Genomic DNA, 18,868 nt, shown 5'->3' with positions numbered 1-18,868 from the left:
ATCTGCACCTGACTCTAATTTTAGATATATTTAATATTATTAATATTAAAGTTACACTATGGAACATTGACATTTCTTGCTCCTGGGCTCCCTCTACAGTCTGAGAGTGTAATTTGCACTTTGAGCCGACACTAAAAGACACGTTTTTCTGGACAAGCTGAGAAATACAGAAGCTGTATCTGAAGGTAAAGAAGCATGTGGACCAAGGCGGTAGAGTAATAATACAGGATTTTAGCTATGACAGTGACACGATTCTCCCTATTACAGTTGGTGGAGCATCACAATGATTTTGAAGCTGTTGTTTTAAGGTAAAAATGCTACATTGTGTTGCTTTAAATAGTAATATATGTGGCTTTTTTTTCCTCACATTGAAACTTAAATTTCTGTTAATTTTACAAATATATATATATACATACATATATATAACATACATATACTTACATATAAGGTACATCTACTTACATATAAGGTAAGAAGATCAATACAAATAAACATGTGTGATGTGGTATTGAGAGCACCCTTGGGTGTCTAAACTAACAGGTATGTAAACCAGGATCAAATACATGACTTTTTAGACCAAGATGTCCAAGACTGATTTTTACACAGATCAAAACTTAATACTGATGACTAAACAGAAAAACACTGGATGGAATATATCAATATGGAAACATCAGTCTGATGTAATGAACATTTTGTAGCTTAAATATGAGCAACAATAAGTTCTTATCTCATGTCATTGCGTCCTTCTCCAAGAACAATCAGTCTCCAAACATCAAAGAGTGAATGAAAAGAAAGGAGTAGATTGAAAAAAGGTCTTCTGGCCTGTATACAAGTTCATGCCATGTTGAACAGGCGTGTGAAGGCCATTCTGAACAGAGGTTATGGGCATGTCACTCAGACAGCTTGTTGTCCCAAATGTCGTAATCCTGTGGCCTGAGCTCACAGTTCTGCCCAACACAGCAAATGCATCTTGATAACGGCCTTCAACAGAACATCTCAGTCCCCTGATAAACATAAACACCATCCACAGAATAATCTCCAAGGCCTGCACAGTCATTGTGACTCAGCTAAAGAGATTACATGTTCATGTATCCCTCTAAAATATATATATATATATATATATATACGTATTTTTTGTAATTAAAAAAGGACAATATAAAAGAATATTAAACATTACCTTTAATTTGCACACGTCATCATTTTTGCTAGACAAAATTATATAGCTATACATAAAAATATATATGTATACATTTATGATCTTTTTACAACATCATGATTTGCAGGATTTGAGGACTGATTCTTCCCTTGAACCCTTATGTTATTACCGGCTAAGTGCATAAAGTTGAAGCCGTAAAATTGCTCAATTGCTATCATTGTTTTTTTGTTTTTTTTAACCAACCCTTTAAAAGTATATCTAACACACACACTTGCAGGGGGTGGGTCTGAGTGTGTACAGTATTTATAGCGGGACAGTGGTCTGTGTGAGAGTAGCAAAGGTACCCAGGTGTGCCCGGTTACAAGACAGGTCACATGAGCAGTACTTGGAGCAGGTGACTGAGAAAGACATTCAGGTAAACGTCTCCACAATGGGAACACACACTTCTTCTACTCTCCGACTGCTGGAGCTCATTCTTCTGCTCTTTGCGAGCTCAGGTATTATCTCTACGTCCAGTAGACTTATATTAGTGTTGAATCAGATCCGTGCTGAATTTGATAACAGTGGTATCCTATAGTTTTGTACAGGATTCTGTAAATGAAAAACTGATACAGTTGTTTTGAGATTACAGTTCTGGCAACATTTGTTTTAAATGTGTATTATTAATGAGCTGGGACTAAAGGGATGAATTTTGAATTTTACACTTTATGTTCGTTAAAAAAGTACATTCAGGCATTGCTAACATTAGCCTTTACCTGCTCAGTATCAATAAGATCGTTGGTTCTCTTCCAGAGACGAGTAATGGGTCTGGTCCATTTTGCTCTAAGTCTGAATCCTCACCATTTCCACCGTCCTCTGGTGAGTCTGAATCAGCAGACGCTGGCACCTGTTCGATGTAAAAAAGGGGCTGCGTCATATTATACTCACCAACAGTAGTTTCTGATATGAGATTTTCAGTAGTTTCTATTTAAGTACAGTAGTTTCTAATAGGAGATTTTCAGTACTTTCTACTCACCTATAGTAGTTTCTAACTAGAGATTCAGTACTTTTTACTCTCCAACAGTAGTTTCTAACTAGAGGTTCAGTAGTTTTTACTCTCCTACAGTAGTTTCTAACTAGAGGTTCAGTAGTTTTTACTCTCCTACAGTAGTTTCTAATAGGAGATTTTCAGTAGTTTCTCATCTACAAAGACCTATCGTCTATACTTTTTTTTTTTACAGATTTGTGAAGAAATACATATATTTTAATACAATTACTTGAAGCAATGACATAAACCCCTTTTTTCCATGACAGTTCACTCCCTGAGGCCTGGAGATATCTCTGTGGTGTCTGCGCTTGGATTGTCCACTGTGCACAGGTACTGCAAAATTAAATTTCTTCAAATGCCCTTAAAGTGATATTAAACTTAAAGTACAAAAAGATCTAAAGTGTGGTTTGGCTTAAACAACCTTCAAGTACAGCATGCCCTCGAGAAGCTGTATACACAATAATGGTGTCCACTTTCCTTTTCAAAGTCTAAGATCAATAAAGTGAAATCAAATCAACTAAAGTGACTGAAAATAACTTGTACAACATCTCTGAACTTGCTATGTTAACAACTCAGTCATCAATCACTACAAAACTACAGTATTATTAATATTTTAAACAAGCATGATTACTCCAGTCTAACTAGCATGAACCCATAAACATGCAGAAATGACCTAATATCCACACACCACATTTAGAACTGTACTAGTTTGTGTAGAGGAATGCCCTTTAAACTAAGCAACCCCCCTGGTGATGACATATATTGAAGGTTGGAGGACCTTCTGAGAAATTCCAACAGCTTTGGTTTGAATTTTAGGGCACAGGTTGTTTTTTTCGGTTTAAAAAAGTGTACCATTAATTCCCAACTACCAATTCTCAATATATCCACAAAAGCTCATAATAGATGTAATTCATGTGTCTGTTTCTGTATGTAATCAGGTCTCAACAAACTACAACTCTGCACGGGGTCTTAGGTAAGACTTTACTTCTTTTCAAGAGCTAATAGAAAGCAAATGTGTGTAGAATTGAAAGGTTCATAGCAAGTTAGCATGTTGAACAATCATTTACATTATATGCCCAACTGTTAGTGGAATAAATGCCTTCAGCTACTTATAATATGCGCCTATTGTTGACACAGTACATATTTTCCTTGTAGAGAATTACTGCCAATAGAATAGGACTCTCTGGAGCAGATAAACATCATGAACCTATTGGCACCATGCTGCCTAATAGGGTATAAAGCCCCCCAGCATTGAGGAGCTGTGGAGCAGTGGAAGAACTGTGTTCTCTGGAATGATGGTGGAGGAGCTCCATCCAGTACTTTTGGGAGGAGTTTGAGAGTTAAGGATGAAATGAAGTGGTGATCATCCAACCATCCTGCCCTCTGTAACTCTCTTGTTGCTAAATGCAATCAGATCCTCACAGCAATGCTCTTCCAGAATCTAGTAGAAAGTCTTCCTTGAACAGTAGATACAGTTACTTCAACAAGTAATCTCCTTATATTTGAGGTCAGCTAATTGTAAACCATGATCTGTATTGACATTGTGCTCACAAAGGCTCCATCATCTAGGGAACTGATAAAGGCCCATGATCTGCCAGGGACTATAACGATCAGAAGTCAGGTTTGTTAAATCATGGTCAAGGTCAGAGACACACTTATTGACCATTACAGCCTCAGAATTATGGGTATGAGAGTCGAGTTTTACTGTCAGTATACTGAGACATGTACAGCATATATAGTGCAATGAAAAGCTATCCTCGCTGTTTAGATATAGATATACAGTAAACATTGTACAAACAGTAATAATATATTACTCCCTATAATATTATGCATCATTCTTGAATTAGAATACATTTTTCACAAGTTAGTTTCTCACTTTCATAACCCAGTGTCAATTACACCACAGCAGTGGAGAACATGTACTGCAGTGTAATATACAGGTGTGGTAATAATGCTTTATCTAATTGAACTCAGACTCACCTGCAGGTATGGAGCCAATCAAGTTCTAATAGTCTGATACTATTGTCCACTTCACTACTGTTTGTGATAGGGTTATCAGTCCTGTACAGCTTGCTATCAGAAATCCACAGATATCATTGCCACCTTTTATGATGTCCTCTAGGGGGTAACATGCAATTAAGATGTTAATGTAAGATTAGAATAGTTTCTACTCAAATGTGGTAGTTTAATTAAAACTAATAGGAGATTTTCAGTAGTTACACTGACTTACAGTGGCTTCTAATGAGAATTTCAGTAGTGTCTACATACATAAATACAGAATTTCAATTCAGTTTCAATTTCAGTAACATTCTCTACAGTATCATTGCCACCTTTTGTGACGTCCCTAGGGGCTAACATGCAGTTAAAAAGTATGATTCTCCTTTTGGCAAGAGAGGCAGCCCAGGCAAATCCCCATTTCACTGCTGCCAAACCCAAAATTTATTAGAAAATATGGATCAGTTAAATTAGGGGTCTCAATGAAAGTTAGGTGTGAAACACAAAGCAGTAAAAGTCTTGGGATGATATATATATATATATACACACACACACACCATATTACCAAAAGTATTAACTTACACTTACCCATCCACATCCTTAAATTCTGGAGTTCAAATCAATTCCATGGTCACATGTGTATAAACCCAAGCACCCAGACATGCAGACTGCTTCTACAATTGTGCACAGAAGTCGCCGACTTCCTACAGATCGCTACAGACCTCTAAACTAAATGTGAAGAACAGTGTGTAGAGAACTTCATGGAATGGTTTTCCATGGCCGAGCAGCTGCATCCAAGCCTTACTAAGCACAATGCAGAGCGTCGGCTGCAGTGGTGTAAAGTTTGGTGGAGGGGGGATCATGGTGTGGGGTTATGTCAGGAGTTGGGTTCGGCCCCTTAGTTCCAGTGAAAGGAACTGGAACCTGACCTCAACCCGACAGAACATCTTTGGGATGAATTAGAGTGGAGACTGCGAGCCAGGCCTTCTCATCCAACAACATCTGACCTCACAAATGCGCACCTGGAAGAATGGTCAACAATTCTCATAAACACACTCCTAAACCTTGCAGAAAGCCTTCCCAAAAGAGTTGAAGCTGTTATAGCTGCAAAGGGTGGCCCAACATCATATTAAACACTATGGATTAAGAATGGGATGTCACTCAAGTTCATATGCGTGCAAATACTTTTGGAAATATAGTGTATCAATGTCCAAGTTTCAGTTGTCTGTTAGTTGATGGTTTGAGGAGCTGCTGAAGAACTCTGATCCACTTTGTGTAATGTAGCAGTTCCACTGGCAGCAGAACAGCCCCAGAGCATGATGCTCCCGCCACCATGCTTAACAGTTAGAACAGTGTTCTTGGGACTGAAAGTCTTTACTCTTCCAAAAATACCTTGGGTCATTGTGGCCAACAACCCAACCTTTGTCTCATCAGACCATAAAACATTCCTTCAGAAGGTTTTTTCTTTGTCCATGTGGTAAAGCTTGAAAGTGTCAATTTTGGAGAAGGGGCATATTGACTGTATACTGTGATACTGGAGTTGCAGTAGCTTTAGCTCATAGTAGGATTGTGCCTTGGTGGTTCTTGTGTTGTTCTTGGGTTCATCTGAACCAGTTTCCTCTCAGCTGAGGATAACAGTTTAGGTATTTTTCTAGACCATGGCAAAGTGGCGACACCTCCCAATAACTTATGCAAGTCTTATGTGCAACTGATGACACTGAGGGTATGTTTTTAGAAACTTCTCCAATAGACATTCCTGACTTCTGTAAATCTACAACCATCCTTCTAAGATCTGCTCTGAGCTACTTGGACTCTGCTATTGTGTGCTGGTCAATCAAATGAGTGCTGTCCATCAGACCCTTTTGCTGTGGCACAGAGAAGCTACCAGCTGTAGTCCATCAAGATCACTAGCAGGAAGTTAAGAGTGCATGGTCCTGGCAAGACATTTTCGAATGTAACAGAATGTGTACTGTCTTCCACAGAGATTCTGTCTACCTTTAATCCTGCTGTGAATACACTGCTGCCTGAACAAAGGTAAAACTGTCCCTATCAAAGACCTCACCATCAATTTCCTTAACAATGTAACCTGAGGCCTTGCAAAAGACCCAAGTCACCCATTTAAAGTTAAGAGTCAATAGGCTTTTTTATGTAAGTACACGGTAGCTCTGGCTATGTGTTTCTATGTTTGACTATGTTTGCAGGAGTCTGCTGAAAGAAGCTGAAGAACTTGCCCTGTCCCTCAACAGTAATGAGGTAGGACACTACCGGTCAAAAGTGTTAGAACACCCCCAGTGTAAAGCTGCTGAGGTACAAGGTGTCGTCACATGAGCCACCTATCACATTAGCAGCTGTGACTCTCAGAAACTGAGAAGGAAAGAGCTCCACTGTTGAAGCTCTATCTGTGTTTCTGTGTTCAGAGTCTAGAGTGCTTCACCCCTCCTCTTTCTCACAAACAACCTAAAAATGACATTTTCTAAATGGTGGTGGAACAGAGAACAAACTACAATCATTATATTCCCAAACTGTTCATTTCACTGAGTACATTTCATCAAAATAGCTGGAATCGTTGTAGTAGGTGCCGAAGAGGATAAAGGACCGTCTTTAAAGTGCGGACACTGTTTAAAAATGTAAAACACTCAGAGAGATAAGGAGCCTGCTGGTGTTTGTTACAAAGTCCGGAAACCTAGGATGGACAAAATGTAAATATCCACAGATTATCCCATATCAAACACACTTTACTGAGCTCAAATATGTGCAATAAAAATCACTGAAATCAGTAAATATTAATAATATAGCAAAACTTTGGGGCAAGAGGGATTTTTGCATCCAGGCTTTGCAGAATTCATTATTTCTTCCACATGTGATACTGCATGACAAGAGTTTATCTTGGCAGTGAAACCATACTGTATATACATGCTGTCCTGTATCTTTTTGATTAGACATTTTAATAATGCTTTTATAATGTTTGATGCTAATGTGTTATTTAATGTATAAATATAAATGTATTATAGATTTTAAGCTATTGTTTAGGAAAGTTAGCAATACATTTTTCATTGGTTCATAGACTATGGTTTATACATTTAATAGATTAAAATATTACTAAAATATCTGTCGTTTTCTTCGACTAAAACTAACAATAAATTGTGACTAATATACATTTTAATCAAAAGACTACAACAAAAACTAAATCAAAATGAACACAAAATTATCACCATTAGCAGCTTCCACTGTACCAAGCACTGGTTTGTGTTGTTTATAATGGAATTGCTGAATAATCATAATCATCTTAGACATTTAAGCAGCTGCTGTACCTGAGTTGACTCATCAGCTAATTCCCAGCTGAAGCCCAATAATGTTCTCCATCTCTCTCTGTCTTCCAGTGGAAGCTGCTCCTTCTCTTTGTGCCAGTGGATGAGCTTTGTGTTTGCCCAGGCCAGGTCAGATGTCTGATCACAGATCACATAACCCATCAGAATCTGCCCAACAAGGTAGCAGAACTTGTTCTAAATTCTCCTCTGTTCTTCAGGCCAGTTCAGCAGTCGACTCAGCTGTGCACAGTGTGGAGGAGGCTCTGGACAAACTGCACAAGAAGGTCAGAAGAATAGAACAGGTCTTAGTGGCTACTAAGCGACTGAGTTGGAGTCAGGTTTGGAGTAATTACAGTCCTCTTTTTATCTGCAGTTGGACCGCACTCTGGTTCACGTTGTGGTTTGGGGTGGACAAGTGGATGCAGAATTTCTTTCCCATGATGGGTGAGGAATATTTTGGATTGATATCATGCTGTAGAAGCCATCCACTTTTTAGCTTCAGTCTTTAACAGATGGATTAAGATTTGTAGGGCAGAGCTGCCCAGGAGGCTGAAGCAAAATCCTGGGGCTGATTTCAACTTTCCAGAGATTTGCATTCAAGAATTGAGATTGTTTAGTATTTTGTGAAATCCATTCTTCCTTCCATGTGTGCAACAATACCAGTGCCACTGGCAGCAAGCAACACAACATCAAAATGCTTTGGACACTATATGTCCAAATGTTCTAATGAGTGCATTCAGCTATTTTAAGCTGCCACAGATGTGTAAATGCACACACTCTGGAGCAGATACACATCACCCAACAACCTATTTGCATTGAGCTGTGTAGCAGTGGAGGAACTGTGTTCTCTGGAATGATGGTGGAGGAGCTCCATCCAGTACTTTTGGAATGAGGTGGGGATGATGAGGTGGGGTGGTGATCAATCATCCAACATCCTGACCTCACTAACGCTCTTGTCACTGAATGCAATCAATCAAATCCTCACAGCAATGTTCCTTCTCCAAAATCTAGTAGAAAGTCTTCTTCTCTGGACAGTAGAGACAGTTACTCCAACAGAAGCAGGATCAGCTCTTTTTTTAACAGCCTTGATTTTAGAAGAAACTATGAATGAGCAGATGTCTGAATACTTTTGTCAATAAAGGATATGATACATCCACCCTCGTGTTTTACAGTTGGCAAGGTGTTCCTTTCATCAAATCGTTAAAATCCAGTCTTTTTGATTGTCAAATGTCCTTTGTCGTGAAATGATGGTCCAGTTCATTTGCTTACATTTGTGTGTGTGTGTGTGTGTGTTTGAAGAACCTGTAGGTGTCAGCATGAGGAAGACATCAGTGCAAGGACACAGAACTGGCACAGACTTGAGAGAGCCACTCTTATGGCTGTGTTACAGGTACTTTAGGGTCATGTATGTTGGTGTACTACTGGCTTAGTTTGGGGTGTTTGCACTTGTGGAAGGTCTAGTACATGTGGGTGTGTGTGTGTGTGTGTGTGTGTGTGTGCTCTCCAGACTGAAAACACTGTATGTGTGTGTTTGTAGGAGTCTCTAGGTGCTCTGCTGCGGCGGCGTGGCTGGTGGAGTGATCGAGAAGATTTCAGTGTTGTGCTGCAGTCCAGTCCAACACACATCAACTCCTCAGTGAGTTACAGTCACTAGCTCACAGAACACAAGGACCGAGACTGTAGTCAGGACTGTAGTCAAGACCCTCTTCGTTGAGTTTAAGACTATGACCCCGTTTACTCCTGCTTACTTCCTGTAACTGGTATCTGGATTGTATGCTGATCAGATTTTAGCCGCATGTATTTTAACACTGGGTAGTCAAATGCGTTTCCGGTTAGTCAGGTCTGGTTTAAATGAGTCCTGGGTGAGTTTACACATGCAGGTTTATGTGGCTCTCGGTCTCAATCCAGATATAATCCTGATACTCAAGACGCATAAAGTGACCAAGTGTAAACAAGGTCAGATTAAGTCTAAAGTCTATCCTGACTTAATATAGTCTAAAGAGCGAAACTGAAACAAGTTAGAATCCAAAGAAAGTCCGAACCAAGACTGAGTCAAGGCCAAGACCAAAGGACAGTGAGAACCAGTCAAGACCAAGACCAAAGGACAGTGAGACCCAGTCAAGGCCAAGACCAAAGGACAGAAAGACCCAGTCATAACCGAGTCCAAAGTACAGTGAGACCCAGTCAAGGCCAAGACCAAAGGACAAAGAGACCCAGTCAAGGCCGAGTCCAAAGTACAGTGAGACCCAGTCAAGGCCAAGACCAAAGGACAGTGAGACCCAGTCAAGGCCAAGACCAAAGGACAGTGAGAACCAGTCAAGGCCAAGACCAAAGGACAGAGAGACCCAGTCAAGGCCGAGTCCAAAGGACAGTGAGACCCAGTCAAGGCCGAGTCCAAAGGACAGTGAGACCCAGTCAAGGCCAAGACCAAAGGACAGAGAGACCCAGTCAAGGCAGAGTCCAAAGGACAGTGAGACCCAGTCAAGGCCAAGACCAAAGGACAGAGAGACCCAGTCAAGGCAGAGTCCAAAGGACAGTGAGACCCAGTCAAGGCCGAGTCCAAAGGACAGTGAGACCCAGTCAAGGCCGAGTCCAAAGGACAGTGAGACAGAGTGAATGCCAATGAAATCAAAACATGATTGAGCCCAAATAAGCGTGAGAATCAAAACCATGTCCAAATGAAGAGTGAGGGTGAACAAAGACTAAGCAAGTCTAAATGACAGTAAAATTAAATAAAGACCAAGTTCAAATAAGAGCAAGACTGAATTAAAACTGAGACAAAATTAAAGAAAAATAAAAATGAGACAGAATCAAATGTCTAGATGTATAGTATAAGCAAATAAGAACAAGACTGCGTAAAGACAGAATTTAAATGAGAGTTAGACTAAGCCCAAATCACGTGAATCTAAATTAAGCTCAAGGCTGAGCCCAAATACAAGTGCAAGTGACTTAATTAATACAGATATTTTGTCATTACATAATTAATGACATAGAAGAAAGCGTTTTACAGACATAAAGCTGAACATTTATAGCTAATAAAGCTTGAGCATGCTGACAAATCAGTAATGTCTCTACAAGAAGTGCAAAATTCATAAAAAACATCATAAAAATAAGACTGTAACACTGCAGCCTATAAAACAGGAGGTGCCTATTCTGTAGGAAAGGAAAGGATACACAGGCATAACAATTGCAAATTACCCTATAAACAGACAGAGTTAACATTTACCTACCGACTGGGCATTATGTTTATATTGTCAGCTGCATATATATATATATATATATATATATATATATATATATAAGGGAGGTTTTACTGTAGGAGCTCCAGATCTCATCAGAACAGATGCAGCTGAACATAAATCCACATAAAAGATTGGCTTAATGAACACAGTGATGGAAAACCACGACTTTCTGTAGGAATGTTATTAGTATTTATTGTAATATTATAATAGTGTTTTACTGAGAAATATGATCTTTCTGTCCTGCAGAACAAAAAAGGTGACGTGCCCGGCTCATCACAATTATCAGAGATGATCATTCAGTTGTGGGCGAAGCTGGTGAGTTAATGTCACCCAGTTAATAAACAAACAGAGTGGGACACAAAATTATTGTAAGCATATCGTTTTTTGCTGACCAGACACTTAAACTGTGTACTGCATTCGAGGGCACAAATCACTGTCTATGTCATCTGACAAGAGACCTGCAAGTCACTTGTAAAAGAGCACAGCGATAAAGACACTCCCGTCTGACTGGACAGATGAACAGATTAGATAGATGGCAGATAAGATAGCAGATCTAAGGATATCAGCTTTTATTATAAAGGTAAATTCATGCTGGATTTAAGGCCACGTGTTCAGATAACACAGTCTTGCTGAGATCCAAATTTTATTGCTTGATGTGAGAAGAGATAGAAGTGATTTCTTATCTCAGTGGTTTTCAATAGATTCTCAACAAACATGGAAAGAACTGAAGAATATGGAAAAATGTGGAGCGTCTGGAAGGCCCAAGGACCAGCTTGAGAACCGCTGAGATAAAAAAAAATATATATATATATAAATGTGTTTTTTTCCAGCTGCAAGCAACAGAGACGGAGTCTGGTATGGAGGGGAGTGGCATAGTCAGTTTTCCCTGTCCATCTCAGGTAAGTGAGACACCATAATGGGTGAATGACCTTTAGTTCTTTGATCGTGTATCAGATTAGGTTTAGATTTTGAAAGAGCATTTCTAGAGTAGAAGATGAACTGATCTCCAACAGGTATAAACTTGGCCCAACACATGAATGCCCACCACGTTCAGTGATGGGATCAGTAGGGGTTAAGCATGTGTCCCAGCTGAGTTGTACACTGCATACGAGGCCTAGATGGGACCCAGGTGAGATTAAAGTGAGCTGGAATGATGGGGCCCATTTGGGAAGCCCAGCTTGTTAAAACCAATGCATGTATAACCATCTCCGAGGCCATGCCCACCTGGAACCTACCTAGCCCACGTTCCACCTATTTGAGCCCCTCATGAGCATGTTAGCTGGGATGTTTTTGTTTTGTACAATTTTAGAGTCAAAAGATAACTTCTACCAAGATCTCAGACCTTAATTAGCTCATTAGGGCTTTGGCTTGTTCACGGTCACCGTGAGAAAAGACCAGGTGAGCACTGTTCTACTGCATGACTTGGATAGAGACAGAGATGGATATTATTACCAAACATGAAAAGGGCCTACGTCTATCTCTCCCTCTCTCTTTCTCTCTCTCGGCCTCTTGCTCACATGCACTTATACAATCTACTGCCGTTTCCCAGGAGAGGCCATACCTGTTAACACAGCGTAACTCTCCCAGCCAGCCTGAGAGCCATGAGTCATCACCCAGATCATTCCATCAGCAAACATCAGTAAGTCCTGCCTGGCACTGCCCTGATGTCTGTTTACGGCAAATAACAGAATATATCAATACATATCAGTTCAGTACAGTCCCTGTGTGTTTGTGCTGTGTGTCAATGTGTTCAGATACAGCCATGTACAAAATGAGAACACCCCATGCAAGCTTTGTCTTTTTGAACATATTTAAACATCTGGAGATCTGATCTTCATTTGATCAATACTGTGAGATGGAGGTAATCTAGCCAAACTCACACAACTGAAGAATTGTCTTTAATCATCAAATTAATTTTCCTGTGATGAGAAAGATTTCTCACACCCCCTGTGTAGAATTAGAAGCAGGTACCAGAAGATCAGCAGCAGATGATCAGAACATGGTTGGAGAGGATTATTCCGGAGGAGTCTGGAGTCTTATTTAAACCTCAGACGTTTAGTCTGGTCTGATCTTGATTGATGGTTGAAGTGAGGGGTGAAGAAGATCACCATCATGACCAGATCCAGAGAGGAGCTCTCTGAGGCCTTCAGAAAGAAGGGTCTAGTCTGGGAAGGGGTTTAAACAGATCTCAGAACAGATAGAGATCAGCCGCTGTTCCACCGTCCACTAAATCATCTCCAAGAGGAACAGCTGACCAGCATGACCAGATCAGTCCACTCTTGCAAGTTTAGCTCAAGAGCAGAACCTCAAGATGTCATCACAGGATCCACAGGTAGATCTCGCCTATAGGTAGCTCCATGGAAGGTTTACAAGGACTGTTAAAAACCTCAGGGTAAGACTCCAGACTCATCTGTCCAAAGCACATTGTCTCTATGTTCACTGGCAAACTTTAGTCTTACCCTGACAGCAAGGGTTTCCTCCCTGCATGTCCATGAAAATGAAACTAGCTTGGTCTCTTTCTGATGACAGTAATATTCAAATGTGGGCTAATGTGCTGCCACTAAGGCCTGGGGGTTGTGAGGTTGAATCCAGAGCCATGCTGCTTTGCCACCTGATTCTGAGTCTGAGAGAGCACAATTGGCCGAGCTCTCTCCCCCCACCACATCTGAATGATGTAGGCCGGCACAGGCTCCTGTTAGCTATTGTGGTGGAGCTGGGGACCCGGCGCTTTCCTCCGAGCGTGTCGGCTACCCAGCGATGCCACATTTGCTGGAAAGAGGCGGTAGCTGGTTTCACATGTAACACAAACATTGGAAAAAAGGGAAAAATCAACAAACAAATGATTAGGATCTGAATGTAATATCCAGATGTTTAAAAAGACAAAGGTTTTCATGGGCTGTCTGGATTTTTGTCACATGACTGTATGCATCTCATTTGTGACTGTATGTCTACAGGGGATAGGGACTAGTCTGTCCTGCACCCACCAGAGTCCATCTTCTTCCGTTCCTACCTCAGGTGAATGGCATACACACACATACACAGGTTTAAGCTCCACTCGTTCAGGTATTCCTCACTTCTCATCTTTTTCTGTACGTTTACTCTGTAGTGCATGCCCTCAGACCGGCGGATATCAAAGTGGTGGGAGCGTTAGGAGACTCTCTTACGGTGAGCCTTTCCTCATACAGTACACACATGCACGACATCTCCAAAAGTTTGTGGACACCCCTTCTAATGAATGCATTCAGCTACTTTAAGCTGCACTCATTACTGAGGACTAAATAGGAATAAAATTGAGAGTGGTGGAGAAGTCGAGCGTCCAGACTTTTCAGGTTATTATCTGACTATTTTAATGTCAATGAAGCACAGTAATTCATTCCATCTCAAAGGGACACAACCCTAGAGAAAGGAGTTGTAATTTGGTGTGATGCCTCTTTGTGTGTTTATAACAGGCTGGCAATGGAGTGGGTGCAGGTCAGAACAACCTCCTGGGCATCATCACAGAGTATCGCGGCCTGACGTGGAGGTAGAGCTCTTACAGCCAACGCACTGCAGCAGACGGTTACACTGAGGCTACGTGTAGAACCAGAATCTCTTATTGTGGCCTTTTACACATGGTTTAGTGTTGCATTCAGTTTTCCCACAGAGCGTCAGCAGGGGAAAACATCTGTCCAGTTCTTTAATAAGATTTAGATGTGGACTTAAACACCCTTGAACATTTAGGTTAATTTGTATATTGATATTATATTTTATATTTATAATTTTATATTTCTTTTGAGCTCTATTATTCAGCATCTACTATAAATGATTCAGTATCTGCTATGAATTATTCAGTAAATACTACAAATAATTCTGTATCTACTATGAACAGGTCAGTTATCCATTATGTATTATTCAGAATACTTTCTAAATGTATTAGTCTCCACTGTGAATTATTCAGTCACTGCTATGAATTATTAAGTTATCCAATATGAATCATTTAGTAAATATTGTGAATCATTAAGTGTCAATTATGAACTATTCATTTATCCACTATGAATTATTCAGTATCAAATTGAAATTCAAATTTATTTGAATATCACTTTTTACAACTACCGTTGTCACAAAGAAACTACAACTAATGGAACTACAGGATCCATTATGAATTATTCAGTCACTACAATAAATGATCCACTATGTATTAATCAGTATGTACAATTAGTTATTTAGTATCACTAAGAGTTATGCAGCTATCCACTGTGTATGTATGAGTTATTCAGTATCCATTATAAATTTAGTGTCCACTATGAAGGATTCAGTCACTACTATAAATGATCCACCATGTAATAATCAGTAAGTACTATGAGTTGTTTGGTATCTATTTTGAACTATTCAGTTATCCACTTTTAATTATTCAGTAACTGTGATTTAGTCTCGAATTAATTACTGAATTATATTATTTATTCAATATCCTTTATGAATGATCCTGTATCAATGATCAATTATTCAGTATCCACTATTAATTGATCAGTATTCATATATGTACCTATTAAGCTAACCTCAGATTAGCTCATACTGCAGTTGTTAGGGTTGCTGTTCTTGGTTTTTGAATGAGGCAAAGCCAATCAGAATATTTATTTCTGTCTTAAAGGTACAGTAACAGAATCACAGCGTTTAATCAGGATAAAGAGAGGTTGGAATATAAAATAGTTCAAATAAAAAAAAGGATGTAAAGAAAACACAAAGATTAAAAACAGACCTCAAGACAAATGACAAAATACAATACAAATAGTAATTATTGCTATTTATGCTAAACTGTTTAGACATGAGTGGCCACAGTCTGACCTCTTTTTCTCCTTTATTTTCAGCATCGGAGGCGACAGCTCCCTCTCATCTGTAACCACTTTACCAAGTGTGTGCATCGCCTCACTTTACACTTCACACACTCTTAAAAACGGGTTCTTTAGTAAAGACAATGGATCTAGATAAAACAACCCAAAGAATTTTTAAAGAAATTATAATATATGTTTAAGTGCATTTTACAGCTGTTGCTCGAGTTAAATGATATCTTTCTTGAAATCATTGTACACCATCTGTCCAAATGTTTGTGGACACTCATTCTAATGAATGCATTAAGCCACTGACACAAATGTGCAAATGCACACACACAGCTTGTCTACTACCTGTAGAGAAGAAGTACTGCCAATAGAATAGGACTCTCTGGAACAGATCTACATTCTTAAAATTCTTTTAAAAACAGGTATTTAATGTTGTAGTATATTTGATACATCAGGAATGTATGACTTACAGTATTGTTAAACAAACTAAAACATACAGAATTGTTTAACCCCTTATACTTGCCTTTAAAATGTATTACTATTTCAGTAATTTCACATGTAGAAATCATGTTTATTTGTCTGGTGCACAGATAATCCACTAGAGAGCAGAACATGTGATCTTATTTTATTTCTATTTATTTTATCTCTATTTATTTACCTCATTATTATTGTAATTTACTATATTTGTATATTGTATTATAGAAATATAATACATTTCTATTATAATTATATGAATAAAATATTAATATAGTATTTATTATATTTTTATTCATGTACTATTTATTAATATATTATTTAAGGTAATATGTATTTCAATTATCACAATGTCACAGAGATTTTAAAACATTTAATATGTATATAATTGGCTTTAGCAGGTTATCAGTATGTTGCTGCTGAGGCCTGCTAGTACAGGACCTGACTCACTGTGGTGTGTTACTGTTGTTTAGATATACTGAGAGAGTTTAACCCTTCACTCACTGGTTTCTCAACGGGGCGGGGTAAGGCGACAACTACCCGGGCGTTTCTGAACCAGGCTGTGGCAGGAGCCAAGAGCGAGTCAGTAGCTCTCCTTACTCCACCTGAATCAATCAATCACAGCATGAATGGATTAATTGTTTTATTTGATGAATAATTTAAAATACCATCCTGTTTCAGAGACCTGGTCTCTCAGGCAAGAGCCCTCATCAGTCGAATGCAGAGCGACTCGGTACGAGAATAACACACAGACACACTGACACTGGGGCTGCAGCACTGTACTGTTGTTAGGTATAGCATGATATGCACATTTATGGTTATCATACATTTGCATAATACCAGTATTTAAAAAAACTAAGAATCCCACCAATTTGTTACTATTTTCGAACCAAACAATAAATCTGTTAATAGAGGAAATGATCAGCTGATTAATTCATAATGAAAATAATTATTACCTGGAAATAAAATTGTTAAAAAGAGCTCCATCTCTCCACCTTATTTATTTATTAACAAAAGGGAGATATTGTATATAGACTTCTATTCATAAATACTTTCAATATTAACTACAGTAATATTATAATTAATGTATAAAGTATATATTAAATTCACATTCTAATAATAATATGAAAAACAGCAACAACAAGAGGAAGAATTGTGAAGTATTGTACACTGTGATATTGTATCAACAAAAACTCTCCCATTGCAGCCCTAACTGACACACACACACACACACTTATACACACAGACGCAGAAGTTGCCAAATAATCACCTACAAGCTGTTTCTCTCTTTTAGCGCATTGATTTCCAGAATGACTGGAAGGTCATCACTGTCTTCATTGGAGGAAACGACCTGTGTGTCTCTTGCAAGGACACGGTACAGCTGGCATTAATTTAGATATTTCATTAATTATGCTTTCATTTATAGATTACTGTTGTTACTAAAGTCATGTTAATTGTTAATTGTATTGTATCACTGCTGTCCAGGCCTATTACTCTGCTACCAATTTTGCCAATCGCATCCGAGATGCTTTGGACGTCTTACACAATGAGGTCTGAGACATTTAAATATATATATATATATATATATATATATATATATATATATATATATATATATAAAATTATATTATATATTATATTATATATACTATAGTATATTTATAGTACTTTGTATATATTATAGTATATTTATAATATATTTATAAATATATTTTTATGTAGTATGTTACAATATTTTTATTTTATATAGAATAACTATATATATTTTAGAACATTTAAATACTACTACTTTTTATATTTTATTTAGTAGAATGTCTCTTTGGAGATATAGTTAGTGCATTTTTACAGTACATTATGGATTATAATGTTATAGTACATTTTTATATTTATTATATTTTTGCATAGTATGTTGTAGTAGATTTTATTGTGTATTTTTAACATGTTTAAAATATAGCATGTGCTACAGCGGAGTGCATTATTTTACCTGTGTAGTTAATTAGTAACTCAAGAAGAGAAATGAGAAATAAGAAAAATGACTATAAGCAGTGGATCTCTGCTGCTGCCTGTCTAGGTGCCTCGTGCTCTGGTGAACCTGATGGAGGTCATCTACATAGTTCCATTGCGACCACTGCACCAGGACTCCAGTCTTGGATGTCCCACATGGCTCGTCAGGTAACAGAGATGGGAACTCAATACTTAACTTAAACTTACTTTTCAGTCTGGTAAAAAGCACAGTTAAATGGATTAAATTAGAAACAGCAGCTTAATTAAATCTTAGTAAAATGCATACACGTTTTTTAAATATTGTTGTAGTAGTATAGAACGATTTCACAGAGTCAACCCAACTGAAAGTGGTTGTTAGCTTTAGCGTAGGTTTGCATAGATTTATTGTTTTATTATTAACTGTTGTTTGTATGGTAGGGATATATGTCCCTGTGTGGTGAACCCTGCGGAAGGATCATCAGAGCTGCAGGCGTTAATAAATATCAACAGAGAGTATCAGGTGAGCAGGACAGTGTGACCACTAGAATAAACATACACTACATGTTCAAACATATGTGGACAAATCCTGAAAAACAGTTTCAGAGCTGTTGCAGCTGTCGCAGCTCCTATTTTCTGTCACAATAATAGCACTTACAGTTGGCTGGGGCAGCTCTAGTAGGGCAGAAATTCTGCAAGCGGACTGATATATATAACAATATTACAGTAACTAAAAAGGCTGTGTGTGTTTGTGTACATTCTCAGAGCTCAACAAGAGACCTGGTGAACTCGGGCCGCTACGACACTCGCTCTGACTTCACTGTAGTCTTACAGCCATTTTTGAGAGACGTGGTGCTCCCACTGCAGACGGT

At 38.6% G+C, this 18,868-nt stretch overlaps 1 protein-coding gene across 1 annotated transcript in view; it reads left to right on the top strand.

The window, feature by feature from the left end:
* The first annotated feature begins 1,586 nt into the window (after positions 1 to 1,586).
* LOC140562072 (phospholipase B1, membrane-associated-like) overlaps positions 1,587 to 18,868 on the top strand; it is a 26,445-nt gene continuing 9,163 nt past the window's right edge. Inside the window, exons 1-25 of the mRNA XM_072687447.1 lie at positions 1,587 to 1,653; positions 1,880 to 2,014; positions 2,450 to 2,513; positions 3,122 to 3,156; positions 6,161 to 6,212; positions 6,380 to 6,431; positions 7,559 to 7,615; positions 7,705 to 7,770; positions 7,860 to 7,930; positions 8,786 to 8,876; positions 9,024 to 9,132; positions 11,015 to 11,043; positions 11,559 to 11,627; positions 12,278 to 12,371; positions 13,690 to 13,743; positions 13,835 to 13,893; positions 14,178 to 14,251; positions 15,573 to 15,616; positions 16,490 to 16,598; positions 16,698 to 16,749; positions 17,311 to 17,391; positions 17,502 to 17,567; positions 18,088 to 18,188; positions 18,438 to 18,519; positions 18,762 to 18,866. Of these exons, the coding sequence (XP_072543548.1) occupies positions 1,587 to 1,653; positions 1,880 to 2,014; positions 2,450 to 2,513; positions 3,122 to 3,156; positions 6,161 to 6,212; positions 6,380 to 6,431; positions 7,559 to 7,615; positions 7,705 to 7,770; positions 7,860 to 7,930; positions 8,786 to 8,876; positions 9,024 to 9,132; positions 11,015 to 11,043; positions 11,559 to 11,627; positions 12,278 to 12,371; positions 13,690 to 13,743; positions 13,835 to 13,893; positions 14,178 to 14,251; positions 15,573 to 15,616; positions 16,490 to 16,598; positions 16,698 to 16,749; positions 17,311 to 17,391; positions 17,502 to 17,567; positions 18,088 to 18,188; positions 18,438 to 18,519; positions 18,762 to 18,866 (1,818 nt within the window). The remainder of the gene's footprint in view (positions 1,654 to 1,879; positions 2,015 to 2,449; positions 2,514 to 3,121; positions 3,157 to 6,160; positions 6,213 to 6,379; positions 6,432 to 7,558; positions 7,616 to 7,704; positions 7,771 to 7,859; positions 7,931 to 8,785; positions 8,877 to 9,023; positions 9,133 to 11,014; positions 11,044 to 11,558; positions 11,628 to 12,277; positions 12,372 to 13,689; positions 13,744 to 13,834; positions 13,894 to 14,177; positions 14,252 to 15,572; positions 15,617 to 16,489; positions 16,599 to 16,697; positions 16,750 to 17,310; positions 17,392 to 17,501; positions 17,568 to 18,087; positions 18,189 to 18,437; positions 18,520 to 18,761; positions 18,867 to 18,868) is intronic.

Source organism: Salminus brasiliensis, chromosome 9 (assembly GCF_030463535.1).
Source record: "Salminus brasiliensis chromosome 9, fSalBra1.hap2, whole genome shotgun sequence".
NCBI lineage: Eukaryota > Metazoa > Chordata > Actinopteri > Characiformes > Bryconidae > Salminus > Salminus brasiliensis.
The sequence above is the reverse complement of the archived record's forward strand: the minus strand, read 5'-3'. Positions and strand labels throughout refer to the sequence as shown.